This window comes from Borostomias antarcticus (assembly GCF_949987555.1).
Source record: "Borostomias antarcticus genome assembly, chromosome: 12".
In the NCBI taxonomy this organism is placed as follows: domain Eukaryota; kingdom Metazoa; phylum Chordata; class Actinopteri; order Stomiiformes; family Stomiidae; genus Borostomias; species Borostomias antarcticus.
The window spans coordinates 19,822,869-19,838,656 of NC_140245.1; the positions used below are offsets into that span (position 1 = coordinate 19,822,869).

A 15,788-nucleotide genomic window follows, 5' to 3' on the forward strand; every position below is an offset into this window, starting at 1 on the left:
ATGTAGTTCAGTCCAGTTATCACTTTCCCCATCAGCCATGATCCTCCTGGTCTCTGAACTGTTGCTGTATGTGTGTTAACATTGTTAACTTGTCGTGTGGGGGGTGGACAGACAAACACTTTGAAGTGTGTGTGTGTGTGTGTGTGTGTGTGTGTCTGGTGTACAAGGGGTGAGTTGGGTGGTTGGAGTGTCGTGTGGTTTTGGAACTTGTGTTTTTTCTCTCTCTCCACCTGCGTAGCCGTCCATGCTCTTTAGCGAAGGTCCACGCTCCCTCAGTCACAGGGTGGGTCTCTCTCCTTCACCTTTCACCCTTGAACCCTCACCTCACCTACCATGTGCTGTGTAGAGTAGACGGTTAGACGGATAGACTGTTGGATGGATGGAGGGATGGATGGTGTTGAGTATAGTGGCAGGGACAGTAAGACTAATGCCTTGTATTAATCTATGGATTGAGATGGATGGGTGGACAGAAGTAAACATATTGCTGTGATATAAACCTATTACCTACAGTATGTGTTCATTCTGGGTGTCTTATTCTAATTCTATGGACAGAATATGGAGCGGAGTGATGGATGGATGGATGAATGGATGGATAGATATCTATACAGTAAATACATAAGTAGAAATAGATGATAGGATAGATGGATGGATGTGGAAGGTGGATAGATACAGTAGATGGATATACTTACTCTACTGTACATGACACCCCAAAAGCAACCACGCTGACTTGTGCATCTGTGATCCAACATGTCATTTAATGGCATCCGTGCATGATTTGACTGGGGGGGTCAGAGCACGGTTAGTTCCATCACAAACATCCTCCCTCATTAGTTCAGCTCTCTCTCACTCAGCCACACACCTGCCCGTGGGCTGAGAACAGTGTTTACAGTGGTTTATATAGCAGCTGCATACCTCTCATATCCCATGACTACTGTTAGAATCGTTGGTAGCCTGCAACTTCACATTTGGAGGACTGTCAGTGCAGATGTTTCTCTATTCACTTGCATGGTTGTACAAGTGTGTTGAATGAGCTCCCAGAGCTTCTGTCATCCCCAGCTTGTGTGCTGTTGTACAGTATGGGGTTGGTCCCAGCACCCAGTGCATCTGCTTCTTGTGCATATGTACAAGTCTAATGTACCTGTCATGTCCATATCAAATAAAGTTAACTCTAACTCTAGCACTTGTTTAATATTCTGCAAATGTTCCATTGTATGGTTGCCATGAATAGATAGATAGACAGACAGAAAGAAAGAAAACAAGGTGAAGGCTGATGCTGTGTGTGTGTGTGTGTGTGTGTGTGTGTGTGTGTGTGGTTGTGTGTGTGTGTGTGTGTCCTGTCTGCAGGGCTCTGTGTGTGAGGAGTCTGTTTTCAGCAACACCCGGCGCCTTAGTGGCACCAGTGCTCGTGGCGTAAGGCCTCATAGCCCCCTCACCTACCCAGCGGGGGGCTTGCTCAGCATGCCCAGTGTGGCTACATGGGATTGCTTAAGGCCTGGTTATACTTTCCGCGTCAGCGAGTACGTTTGGGTCTGCATGATGTAAATTTCATCATCAGAGGGTGTGTAGGCTCCACGCGCACATCCACGTGCCTCATTTTTTGTGACCGCCCTCTACGCAATGATAGCACCAACCGCTGAGTCCTGCAAGTGGACGACAGAAGCAGTTTAAACAGAACCCCTACGCGTCCGTTTGGGAGCATAACCAGGGCTTCAGCCTGTGTGCATGGAGGTCCATTTGGGAGTAGAACCAGGGGGTCAGCCTGTGTGCATGGAGGTCCGTTTTGGAGTAGAACCAGGAGGTCAGCCTGTGTGCATGGAGGTCAATTTGGGAACAGAACCAGGGGGTCAGCCTGTGTGCATGGAGGTCTGTTTGGGAACAGAACCAGGGGGTCAGCCTGTGTGCATGGAGGTCTGTTTGGGAACAGAACCAGGAGGTCAGCCTGTGTGCATGGAGGTCTGTTTGGGAGTAGAACCAGGGGGTCAGCCTGTGTGCATGGAGGTCTGTTTGGGAACAGAACCAGGGGGTCAGCCTGTGTGCATGGAGGTCTGTTTGGGAGTAGAACCAGGGGGTCAGCCTGTGTGCATGGAGGTCTGTTTGGGAGTAGAACCAGGGGGTCGGCCTGTGTGCATGGAGGTCTGTTTGGGAGTTGAACCAGGGGGTCGGCCTGTGTGCATGGTGTTGCCGCCTCGCGGTCGCTGGGTGCTTTGATTTTCCACCTCTCCTTGGGTTTTCCAGACACAGAGGAAATAATCCATCCCTGTCTAATTAGTTGTATTGCACTAGTAACGTACGGCATTGTGTCATGAGCAACATGACAGACACGGTACACAGTGTTATTGTAGTGCTTGTGTGTGGTGTGTAAGTAAAGGGAATCTGGAGTTGTGGTTGCTACTGTGTCAGTAGAGAATCCTGGACAGAGCGAGTGCATGGACCTCGGATGTGCCTGGGTTTGCTGTTGCGGTTGTGGTCTTATCAGGCATGATTAACCGTGTAACAGTCTGCATCCCTCTAACTTTCCCCACTTACTATTTCTGCTTGCGGCCTTTCCTTTTCCAACTCGATAAGTTACGCGATTAACATCTCGCACACTTCTTTCCTTCTCTCTCTTCTCATCTCTCCGTATCTCTCTCCTTATCTCTTGCTTATCAGCCTTCAGACTACAGTGGCTTTCTGGGCTCCAGCTCGCGGGCCTCTTCCAGGGCCAGTTCTGCCCGTGCCAGTCCAGTGGTGAGCTTTCATCAGTCACTCCCTCCCTCTGACACACAGCCCCTCCATGTTCCCCCCTGACCCTCTCCTTGGCTTCAGTATGTGACTCTGATATCCTTGTGTGCTATAACCACCGTAAAGGTGTGTTAGCTAGATAAATGAGATGGACTGTCTTGTCCATGTGTACATTAAGAAGGTTTTGCTGTTACACAGCTAAAAATGTTCAGCTATCTTATGCCCTCTGGTGGACAATGTGAAAACTTAAGCTTGTGCCTCTTACAGCCAAGAAGAGTTCTTGAGAGAGCTTGCTAAATTGAGTGAGTGGTGGAATTGTTTTGCTGGAGACAACATATTAGAACACTGGAGTGCATATGTCTACTAACTACTGTGTTTGTGTTATGGTTCATGGAGTCAGACTGATAGCATGACCTTAAAAGATGTGGTTTGACATCCCTTTTAAGGATGAGTTAAGAGCCTGAATTCATAACGGTTTGTTCTGCAGCGCATCAAACACGTGTATTGGTGTGAGTTTATGTGTGAACGTGCCTGTGTGGATTTAGTTATGGCTATAATTGACGGTGAAAATGGGAATGGCCTAAGCATCCTGGAGTCTCACACGTCCTGATGGTCTCTACTGTCTCATCCACAGGTGGAGGAGAGGCCAGACAGAGACTTCCTGGAGAAGGTGAGTGTCAGGCCTTGAGAGGGGCTGGCCAGCATAGCCAGCACAGGAACTCCATCAATACTTTCTACCCTTCTGCACTCGGGGCTTTAGCAGTAAAGGTCACATAGAAACTCACTCATGGGTTTTAGTAGTAAAGGTCAAATAGATTTGAAACTCTCTTCACTCCAGGATTAGCACTAATCAAAGGGTTTTAAATCCATGAGGAATAGTGAGGGCACCACAGGGGAGAACCCCGTTTTGTGAGAAAGCAGCCTGTCTATTATATCGCCCTGTTTATTGGTTAGCACCCTGTCCAATGTTGTCTCCATGTTATGCACCACAACCGAAAGCAAATTCCTAGTACGTTGAAAAACTACATATAAAACAATAATGCAATACTGCAATAAATGTGATTGTCCTGTTCTACATCCGCACAGGGATCCAGGACAGCCTCCACGCTGTCAGCCGCCACCCTGGCCTCGCTCGGGGGCCCCTCCTCCAGGAGAGGCAGCTGTGACACGTCCTTCTCGGTTGAGACAGAGGCATCCATGCGAGAGATAAAGGTTTGGATCAGACCAGGAAATGGGCTGAGTCTTTGCTTTTCTGTATCATTGTGAGACCTCAAGAAAGAATTCAGAGACATGATGTTTCAAGTACTGTACTAAAAGTCCAAATATGGTCCTCTTATGATCAGTGGCGCCTGGTGGGTCCTAGAATCGAGTCAGCCAGGACCAACGAAGCACGCAAACGCAGCACGCACAATTTTTTTGGGTGTGCGCTTTCAAAGCATGCCCTGATGGGAGGTTTCACAGTACCAGCAGGGCGCTGAGCAGTGGCACTGAAAAAAAAACATAAAGGAAATGCATGTAAAAAAATAAAAAAAAATAAAGGAAAACTACAGTAGCCTAGACTACTGATGTTTTTTAACACATCAACAAAGGCCAATAATTTGAGAGCGAGCGAATAAGAGGGCAATATTTAAGTTGAAACAACCAAGGGTCACACTAAATAAACTACAGAGCCATTATATGACAACAATGGCTAAGCACTACGAAGAGGAATGACAGGACGATAAAATACACCCACTTAGGGCACAGCACTCAATAGCCTACTCCCCTACTTCATTAATCAGTGTTTAGGCTACTACTAGCCGACTAGGCTACTAGGCCTATTAGCCCACTGCTCCAGGAAACAAAGTTCACGCTCTTGAGTGCTGATTAAATCTAGACAAACGCACAGCCATCACAACTTAATAACAACATAACTTTACAAGCTCCTGTTTTTTTGTGACCTGGGCGTTGTGCCTCTGCACACTGATCACTCCAGCTTGATCGAGAGCCTCGTCGATCCGAACTCTCCCAAAAAGTTGAAGCTGGACTGCGGCACTAAGATGACTTTTGGACTTACAATGCTTCTGAACTGCCTTATGGAAATTGTTTAAATCATCATAACCAGTTGTAACCCATGGGTTGTTCAGAGAGCAGGTTGTCCAGTCAAAGAGGAGACATGGCCAACAAAATAGCTTCTGAAGCTTAGCACTCCCAGCTAGCCACTCTGTTCTAGCATAACTTTTACCACAGAAAGTTCTGCACTTACCTCCTCCAATTCTCTGTTTTCTTCTCATCCTCTCCAGTGACGGTGTAGGTCTCCCATCTTGTTTTATTTTGAGCTGCTGCTCAAAAGCTAGTTTTGTGAAATCAACTTTCAGCAAATACTTAAGATCTCCGTTTTCCATGTTCATTGATGCTGCCAATAGCTAGATAGCTAAAGTGGGTAATATGATTGACAGGTGATGTGAATGATGGGACAGTCATGACAGGTTTTGATTGGATAAACGGTCCCAATGTTAAAATGTCAATGGGAATTCCAATGTAAGCACTTTAAGAGCTGGCTACGCCTACTTTTAAGCATTTTGACAAATTACAGATTAGGTTACATTTCGACTGATGACAACATTTTTTGCGGTTTTGTATGTGTGGGCTAATTTGATTGGTTGATTTTTCATTTGGTCTTGATTTCTGTAAGCCAGAATCCTTTTACCTGGCCTACAATGTTAAAGGAGTAGTAAAGGGAAAATCATGTTTAGCCCTGTTTTAAGGTTACTTATGATCATATACAATGGTTCAGATCAAAATGTTGACAAAACTAGCACTTTTGAGAAAGTCTGATAATTGCTCTCCCACCGTAATGTGGAATGTATTTTCATGAGTACTGTAGGGGGCGACGGAGCACTACCAAGACGCTAAACACGGATGAAAATGAAGCGATATGGCAGAATACAAGACGCATTTAAGTCAAAAACAGTCTGAAAGTCGATTTTCTTTCACTGAAAGAAGGCACACAAATCAAGTTTTATTTGTATTTGTATGGGTAAGCCAGGCCTACCCTGGCTTATAGAAGCAGTCACCACTGCCTATTATGTGAGAACAAGCAGGATCCGACAACCACATTCAGAACACATTAGAATATGGTACATTATGTATGACTTTGGGGACAGCTTGTTGACATCTGAATAAAGAAAAGATAATCGAGATTTGTGTTGATTGTGACAGGACTCCCTGGTGGAGTCGGAGGAGAAGTACCGCAAGGCCATGGTGTCCAACGCCCAGCTGCACAACGAGAAGTCCAACCTGATGTACCAGGTGGACACGCTGAGGGACTCCCTCAGCGAGCTGGAGGAGCAGCTGTGGGAGTCCCGTCGTGAGTACGACGACAAGTCCAAGGTCAGGGTCGCCTCACTCATGGCTCACCTCCTGTCATATCTAAGCGCTGTAAACATACACATGGTCTATCACAGGCCTAATGAAAATGTGACTTTATGTAAAGGCGTGTAACAAATACACATTTTGTATAGCTTGCGCTCATTTCCAACACCTGTCATTTCAACTATGCACTTGGAAAATGGAATATGATTATAGATTCTGCTGGTTTTGGAGATAACTTCAAATGAAGTAAATCAAGACAGTTGTCTTGCTTAATTCTTTCTCTGGCGTCCGGTAGGAGCTGGAGAGGGAGAGACACAGCCACAGTGTGCTGCAGTTCCAGTTCAATGAAATGAGGGAGACTTTGAAACAGAGTGAAGAACTGCTAACTGTGAGTAGTGTTGACTTCCTATCAACATAAAAAAAACAAAAACAATATAATAACTAAAGTACTAACACTGGCTCAGTTCCTGTCATGAACTGGTGCTACTCCTTATACAGGTCACTTGCATGCCCACGTCTTTCTTAACACTTGCTGTGAATGCTTCTACTGCTACACATTTTTCTGCTTGCTGAGATCCCTCCCCCCCTCCATGTCCCTCTGTCCACCTTGCTCTCCGTCCTGTCCCCTTGGCCAGGAGGTCGGCCAGCTGCGTCTCAAAAGGGCCAGCTGCGCTAGGGAGATCTCTGACCTGCAGGAAACACTGGAGTGGAAGGAGAGAAAGATTGGGGTATGGCTCTGAGATACTCTCCCCCATTACTCAGTCATCTTAACTCTCTTAACTTTCCTCTAACTTTCCTCTTCACCTCTTGCTTTTCTTCTCTTTCACCAACGGTGTGTCTCCTTCCCTTCTCCACTAACTGCCCGCACCTCTCCGGCCTGCCTCAGGCCTTAGAAAGGCAGAGGGAATACTCGGATGCTGTGATGAATGAACGCGATCAGCTCAGGGATAAGGTGGTCCACCTCACAGATGTACTAAAGGTACTGAACCAGTGCTGGTGGATAAGTAATCAGGTCTGAATAGTCTTCCTGAGTGTCGGAAAGCAGTAGAACTGTAGCTGTAGCTGTAGAACAGTACAATCATGCACTTCATTAGTAGCTTATCTGGTGGCTAGAAAATGACTGCATTTCTTAAGATATTGTGAACGAATTTTGATGTATGCTAAGTTCTGTTATTTCCTGAACAGAAACATGGAATAGTGCTGTCACCTGAAGCTACGACCAATGGAGATACAAGAGATGTGTTGGACAGCCCTCTCAGCGCAGACTCTGCCTCCCGATTGGCTCAGGAGCCCCAACCACCTCACATAGGTAGCGAGAGCATGCTGGGTAAGAACCTGTAGATGTTATCCGAGTCCATATCAGATTTTTTGCTTCTTCTTCGAGTCCGTAGCAATCTCAAATGTCATTCTGCTAGTGTCGGGCACAGGCCACAGCTGATGGGGTAGGTTCTGCCAGGTCTTCTGGGCAGCACCGGGAGGCATCGGCACATTCCAGTAGGTGGGACATTGTCTGCGTCGACCCACAGCTGCACGTGTCTTCTGTGGTGTAGTTCCAAGATTTCATCAGTGCTTTGCACCTCCCCTGTTCCACGCGCACTGTTCAGTGACTTCGAGGTTGCCCAGCCAAGGTCGTGGCCACTAGCGAGGCTTTCGGTGGGTGTGATTCCTCTGGCCAACCATTCAAGGGCTTGAGTGTCGTAGGTTTGCCATTCATCTTCCCAGATGTTGGTCCTTGCTTCTTGTTTGGTTGTCTGGAGGGACAGGACTGTTTGCACAAAGCTGGCTCTGGATCGAAGCCTGCGTTGGGGTGCTACATAGCCATGCAAGGGGTGTCTGGTATCTGTCTCCTGCATTCTCTGCTCATCTCGAGCGATAGCTAGTCATCTGATGTGTGGGGGAGGGATGCCGGCTAGCGCATAGAGACACGGGATAGGTGTTGCCTTGACACATCCCGTGATGATGCGGCAGGTGTCATTTAGAGCCGTGTCGACCAGTTTGGTGTGGTGTGATCGGCTCCAGCTTGAGCAGGCGTACTCTGCTGTGGAGAAACACAGTGCCATGGCAGTTGCACGGATTGTTGGTGGGTGTGCTCACTAGTTTGCGTGGGATGTTATTGCGGGTGTTGATCTTGGCTTTGGTGTTCTCAAGGTGTTTCTTAAAGTAGAGTGTCCTATCGAGTGTAACTCCAAGATACATAGGGAGTGGGTGGCTGGAGAGTTTGTGGCCATCCCAAGTGATGCTCAGTTCTTTTTTGGCATCTCGGTTTCTCAGGTGGAAACTGCAGTTGGGTTTTTGATGGGTTGGGTTTCAGGTGGTTCTTATTGTAGTAGTGTGCCATGTCATGGAGGGCACTTTCAAGGACAGACTCAATCTTCTGGAAGTCACCTTGTTGGGTGGTGATGCAGAGGTCATCTGCGTAGAAGAAGCGCTGGCATTCTGGGGGTAATGGCTGGTCATTTGTGTATATGTTGAAAAGGAGAGGGGCCAGTACGCTACCTTGTGGTAGGCCGTTCTTTTGGGCTTTCCACTTGCTCCTCTGGTCATTCAACTGGATGTAGATGTGCCTGTTGTTGAGGAGGCTCTTGATCACTTGACACAGATTCAGGTCACCCATCATGTCCAGTAGTTTCCTGACCATTGAACGGTGTTGGACAGTATCATAGGCTGCAGACAGATCTATAAATGCTGCTCCAGTTACGGAGCCCCACATGGTGCAGTAATTATGTATTACTTTGCCTTCAAACCCATCCTCCATGTGTTGAGTGAGGTTGAGTAGCTGTCCAGCACAAGAGCGGCCAGGGCGGAAACCAGCTTGGTCTTTAGTCAGTTTGGTGTCTATGAGTGGCATGAGGCATTGGAGTAGCAGCCTCTCGTAGAGCTTGTAAGTGATACAGAGGAGTAAGATGGGCTGCTAGCTTTTTGAGGATTATGGGTCTTTGCCGGATTTGGGGATTGCAACTTTGGCCTTCCTCCAGACAGAAGGGATGGTTTTCTGTGCCATACATGTGTTCAACATCTCCAGAAGCCAGGTCTTTGCGTTAGGTCCCAGGTGCTGTAACATTTCTGCCAGTATGTCATCAATCCCTGCTGCTTTTCCGGGTTTTAACTTTCCCATTGCAGTTTCGAGTTCTTCTATGTCGAAGGGTTTGGTGAGAGGACTGACTGGTTGTGGTTGGTCTGATACCACCGTTGTTGTTATGGGAGGTGTGGTGTAGTCTTCGCCAAGACGGCGGATTGTAGCCCATGCCTTCCTGCTGTTTGTCATGTTGGTGTTTTCTATCATCTCCTTCCAGACTTTCCTTCGTTCTTCCCCAACTTCGCTGATCAGGGTCTCTCCAAGTTCCATGGTGGTGGAGGAGAAAGGGCCCTTATTGTATTCCTCATGGTAGGCTTTCAGCAGGTCGCTGGATGTTTCTGATAGCCCAGGAATATACTGTGTCTTGCATCCTCTGGGTATGTGACATCTGGCTGACCTTTTCACCAAGTCTGTGAAGTTGGTGTAGTTATTGTAGTAGTTATTCACAGTTCTGGAAGTGATTTCACTGGTCACACAGGCAAGGTCTGGGTTACAACCTCGTTTCCATCTGGCACTGTGGAAAGATGTGGGTAGTTTGGTGTTATGGATTAGGGTCAGGTGTTTGGACTCGAGCCAGGTTTCAACTTCATCTCTGTCTTGGTTGTTGCTCTCATAACCCCATGATGTGCTGTGGGCGTTGCAGTCGCCAATGCTGATTTGGAATCTCCTCTTGCATCTTTCTGGTAGTTCTGAGTGCAGAAAGGGGGTTGGGGGAGGTTTGTACACTGATGTGACAGAGACATTTGGGAGGGCAACCGTGATGGTTTCCATGTGCCCTTCTGTGGTGTGGGTCCAGACTTCCTCAATCTTGAGGTTTGGTCGGCTGAAGACAGCTGATCCATACTGTCTGTGTCCGATCTCTGCGACTAGTTTCATTCCAGGGATGACAGGTCGGTGTTGTGCAGGGCCAATGTGGGTTTCCTGCATGCACAGTGTGTCATCGTTGCCAATATATCTGCCTTGAAGAAACCTTCAATGTTGATTGAGACGACTGACAGTGCAGGTCCAGAGGGGGCAGGTGCTTGTGTCGCTGTCGGGATCTGACAGGATATGTCATCGTTTGATTGCGTGGGTAAGTATACAGAGATTGGCCTACTGGCAGTATCAGATTAATATCCTATTGGATTTTGTCTCATTCTACCAGCGTTTCCCAGGCTGCACCACGGGGAGGTTTCTGTATCTGCAGCTAATTTTAACTTTATTTTTATCTCATCTCTGGTTTGCTCAATAAATGTTTCAATGAATATGTGATACAATGGAGAACAATAAAGTGTATAACTGTTATTTTTTTCCTCACTGAAATCAACAAGTATTTGAAGCATTGCTCTCCAGTGGATTCCAATCATCATTTTTTTCAACTCTTGAGTACCTAATAGTTCTATTATGCTTCTACTCCCAAGTACTTTTTCGAGTATTTTTCTCTCTTCTAATAACCTGTTTTCGATTTCCCCTGAGCAATTACTGTACTGGAGTCTGCGTTATGCAATAATGATCACCATCAACCAATCAAGCTTGTGTTTGGTCCTCCAATATTCCCCCCATGGTCTTCCAGGCAAAGCAGGCGAGATGCAGCTGGACCATACCATTATGCAGCTGGATCATACCATTGTCAATACTACATATGACAGGAAACTTGTAGCAGAGGCTGAGAACCTCTCAGATCAGCTGAAGATGGTGCAAACAGAAGCAGAATCTCCAGACAAGACCTCTCTGTCCCCCTGTGAGCAGATTAATCAATCCTGTGAAGAAATGACTCCCCCATCCAGTGCTGTGAGGTCCCACCAGACTGTTCAGCATGTAATGACCTAGATATGACTGAACATCTCCAACCACAGATAGGCCATGTGGGGCAGCATCTTGAATGCTGGAGCACAGAGGTGGAGGGCAGAGGTCTTTGCAATAGCCCAAAAAAGTACAACGAATGTTACAACTAAGTTGACTGACTGGTATCTCTGACCCAGCTCCATGTGTTGATGTGGTGGCCACTCTCGTTCAGGTCCCAAATAAGTCACAAGGTGAGCTTGAGGCACTCAAAGCAATAATGTTTGAAGCTCAAAGTGGTCAGGAAGAAGGTGAAGAGGTGGTACAGTGTGGTACCGTGTCTGAGGTTGAAGGAGTTTTTGAAGAACGTCAAGAAATTATGCAGGAGTACAAGTCTGATGCTAATGGAGGTCTGTCAGACTGTTCAGAAGACGGCACATCTTCAGTAATGGAAGCTGACCAACAGATGGCAGCTTGGTTAGTGTTGGGCTTAGGGTTTGTGTTCGGGTTAGCATATTTTAGCATTGTCTCCGAAGACCTGTTGAAGGCCAGACCAGATTAGACCTGGTCATGCAGCACATGGCAAGTGAGGTAGAGAAAAACATGGAGTGTCAGCCTGAGAATCATCACAACACTTCAGGAGTCTGTCCAGGAATCATGCCAAGGAACAGAGACTCTGACGAGAAGCAGATCTCTGACCTGACAGAAGAGGTGCCAACTAGCTCAGTGAAGAACAGGTCAGATCAGATCAGTCAAGCATTTAGTCCGGATCTGAAGGGAGGTAAGGAGAATGTGTTGAAAAATGAAAATTCCCTGGATCGTATACCAAATATACAACAGGCCAAGAACAATCAAACAACATCAGAAAGCAGATCTTTCGAGCCTTCAAAACCCAGTGGACCAGATGATCCCTAATTCACCTCTGATCTCGCCAGGAGCTCAAGGTGGCTTGGAGGAATGTTTAGCAGATCCCAAGGAGAAAGAATCGGGGAATGCTCAAGTGGTGACGGCTACCTCACCGATTGATCAAAGTTCAACAATTAACCATTGTCCGATTGTGACAGAATTGGAGGTAGAAACCAGCCAAGACTGGGTTGTGTTGGTGGTACCCAGAGTTTCAGAAAGAGATGAAGAGCTCGTTCAGGTAGAAGGACAGAGGAAGCGTAAGACCACTATAAATAGACCAATGACTGATGAGGAGCCAAATAAACGGGCATCTGCTGTTAATATTCACAGTTGTGAAGAGGATGAGGAAGAGACTGCAGCTGTTCAACAAGGGCAGCCAAGTACTGGAAGGGAAGGGAACACGAATCTCCAAGCCTAGCAGAAGTCACAGAGAGTGGAAGGGAATACTTCTGTTTGGGCATTAGAAAGCGCAAGGGTGGAGAGGAATGCTGCCTCTTGTAGTACTCAAGCAGCTACTCATTGCATGGTGAAGAGCAATTTGTAGGGGGTACTCAAAGCGAAGTTTGTAAGGCATACAGCCTTTACATGTTAATTTTTGTCTAAGATTAATGTCAACAGTAAATTTAAATTTAGAGCTGTCAGTTGAACAAGCTACTGTAATTAGATCAAATAATTATGCAAAAATTAACACAGTAAAAAATATCAAAAATAAATAAATACTAATTTGTATTTGTATTTTATGAATCGATTTCGCTCAGTGGGGCGCAGAGAGCAGGCAGCACAGAAAGAGCTGGCTCAGTGTACCTCAGACCAATTGTTTGAGAAAAAAAAAATTTGAGTTGCCAAATTAACTGCTATGGACTGCAGGTCAATAACTATGGTAGAAGACAAGGGCTTAATGGAAGCGTTTCAAATGATGTCCTCCAATGCAGCTACAAACCGGCATCAAGAGGCACAATAGTTTTGAAAATCCACAGATATATTGGCATATATCCAGCTTAGATTAATTGATAGCCTTACATATAATACGATATTGCAAATTAATAATTTAATAAAACATTTATTGACTTCTAAAGCCACCTTTTGTAATGTCTATTCAACGCTTTACTCGTTTTCCACAATCATTTGATGTCTTTAAATTGAAATATCTTAATTTGGTGGCTTTTCCCAGCAAAACATATGTGATTAATTGTGACTTATTAGATTAATTAATTACAGATCATGTAATTAGAATTTTTTTTTAATCGATTGACAGCCCTATTAAAATTAAGTCACAAAACAAATCTATTTAGTCTGTATTTATTTCTAACGATGAAATTTTATGTATTATGTTATTTATGCTGTGTACAGTAAGAATAGTTATATTGAAGGTGCCTTGAATAAACGAGCCATGTCAAGTTTGATTGGTTATTTGCTTTTTTATTGAGGTTATTTGAGTCACAGATATGTATACATCTATTGATTTATATCTGGTTATCTCTATTGATGCTGTAAGCAGGTTCATGAACGCACGCACACACACACACACACACACACACACAGACAATAGGTTTATATAACACCTCAATGTTGGCTTACACTTCTGTGTTGATGAGCATAGCTATGCCTGTCTTACGGCGTAGAGACTACGCAACACCGGAGGACAGCGATGGAGCCTCGGTGTCAACCCCCAGCGCCCTAGCTGCTCCGGCTGGTTCTCAGCACTCTCCACTGTCCGCTGCTTCGGCTGCTCCATCCAGAGTTCCAGTCACTCTGACAGACCTACTCCCTCCACCCTCCACTTCTGTTGCTGCTCTCGGGTCTGGTCTTCTCCCCCTGCCCGACCCAGGTCCCTCTGCTCAGGGAGACCTACCGGGCACGACAGACGATGTTGCAATTCCAGCCAACGTTAGCATGGCTGGCCCCGTTTGCTTCCCTCCACAGCTCCCACAAAAGCTAGCCGTCTACAACAGCTGTGTGGGCAGCAGTAATCCACAAATTTTAATCGTTGGTGACTCTCTCGTCATGGGGTACTTGACTATCCCATGTGCCATCACATTCTGTCTCCCAGGTCGCAAGGTAGCTGACCTAATTAGTTTGGTCCCAGCACTCATTGACCTACATCCAACGGTAAACGTAGTAATAGCGCACGTGGGAACCAATGACGTCATGGCTAGACGTTCCTCCGACCTACACGACCATATCAAATCCCTGTGCTGCACTATTGAGAGCCTGGGAAAATGTTTCATGTCTGGGCCCATTCCAACTTTGTCCAAAAACTCTGAACGTTTTAGTCGACTTTTTAGCCTCCACCACTGGGTGAAAAACTTCTGCTCTGCTGTTAGTCATGATTTTATCTCTAATTTCGACTATTTCTGGTCTAATTCCAGTCTGTATAGAGCAGATGGTCTCCACCTAAACAGGAAGGGAACAAAGTTGCTGGCTGATAACCTCATTCAGCATATTTCTTTTAACTCGTCCTGATATGCACCTCGGCAAGATGTAATTATTGGTGTCAATAAGGAAACGTATTCTCACTATTTATCTCGCCCACCTCCACTCCTATTTGCTGAATCTATCCACCCTACGTCTTACTCTATACAGTACATGTGCGTATCACTGTTAGGTCCCCTATTGTGCCTAAGCTGCCTTTCACCGTCTCTTATACTAATTTGATTAACATCCAGCCTTTATCCTCTCTACAATATGTCCCTGTAGACCTTCTAATTAAGTTTGGTTTGCTAAATGTCAGATCCTTAAGCAACAAGTCCTTTATCTGTCAGAACATTACCTTATCTAATGACCTAGATTTCTTTATGCTGACGGAATCTTGGTTGAGTCTATCTGACGTGGTACCTCTAATAGAAGCTACTCCCCCTGATTACTCATATTTCCATCTGCCAAGACCTTCTGGGCGTGTAGGCGGGTTAGTGGTCATTCATAGAAACAAATTTAAATGTTCTATTATATCATTGGCAATTTTAACTCTTTTGAACTTCTGTGTTTTTTGGTTGCTGGAAAACCCCAGTCTATTTTATGTATTCTTCTGTACAGACCACCTAAATCGAACAGTACCTTCATTGGAGAATTTTCTGAACTCCTTTCAACCATTATGCCTGTTTATGATAGTCATCTTTCTTGGTGATCTGAAGATCCATGTGTGCTGTCCTACTCTCACTCTCATGATTTTATTAATCTTATTGAGTCTTTTAACTTTGCTCAGTCAATCAATGGTGCCACCCATTCCAAAGGCCATACTCTTGATTTAGTGCTGACTGCTGGTCTTACCCCAAATGATTTTGCTCTTGATGATGTCCCTGTTTCTGATCACAAATGCATTCGTTTTAATGTTTTATTCGCTGTCTCTACGTCTATTCCATGTAAAACGGTCCAATCTCGCATCCTTAATGCTTCCTCTGCCTCCAAATTTTGCGAGGCCTTTTCCTCTATTACGGATAGCCTGTGCCAGCCCCGTCTCTTCCGTTGATGACCTTGTCACTGTTTTTAATGATACGTCCCTCTCAATCTTAAACTCCATAGCTCCTCTTAAAGCTAGACGTATCAAACGGAACACACTGCCCTGGTTAAATGACCATACTCAGCCCCTAAAGAGAGACTTCAGAAAGGCCAAACGAGCTTGGAAAAAAGATAAATTACAAGTTCAGTTGGACATTTTAAAAGTCTATTTCCCACATGAAATCCTCAACTTGTACCCTAGATATAATCCCGACCAAACTGCTTAAAGATGTTTTGGGTACTGTTGCCCCTCACATCCTCTCCATTATTAACTGCATTGTACTCTGGTCTGTACGCCTCTTACTTTAAGCATGCCATTGTTCAACCCCTTTTTAAAAAAACAAATCTTGATCGCCATAGTTTATGCAACTATAGGCCTATCTCTAAATTACCATTCCTAGCCAAAGTACTGGAAAAAGTGTTTTCTTCACAATTGATCTCCTTCATGAATAGAAACAATATTTTTGAAAAATGT

General features: G+C 45.5%; 1 protein-coding gene across 1 annotated transcript in view; it reads left to right on the plus strand.

Moving 5' to 3' along the window:
- Positions 1 to 15,788, plus strand: part of lrrfip1b (leucine rich repeat (in FLII) interacting protein 1b) — a 45,484-nt gene that overhangs the window by 21,297 nt on the left and 8,399 nt on the right. The window contains exons 7-14 of the mRNA XM_084446870.1: positions 2,650 to 2,727; positions 3,356 to 3,391; positions 3,808 to 3,933; positions 5,923 to 6,093; positions 6,371 to 6,463; positions 6,711 to 6,803; positions 6,962 to 7,054; positions 7,261 to 7,402. Coding sequence (XP_084302996.1) covers positions 2,650 to 2,727; positions 3,356 to 3,391; positions 3,808 to 3,933; positions 5,923 to 6,093; positions 6,371 to 6,463; positions 6,711 to 6,803; positions 6,962 to 7,054; positions 7,261 to 7,402 — 832 coding nt within the window. The remainder of the gene's footprint in view (positions 1 to 2,649; positions 2,728 to 3,355; positions 3,392 to 3,807; positions 3,934 to 5,922; positions 6,094 to 6,370; positions 6,464 to 6,710; positions 6,804 to 6,961; positions 7,055 to 7,260; positions 7,403 to 15,788) is intronic.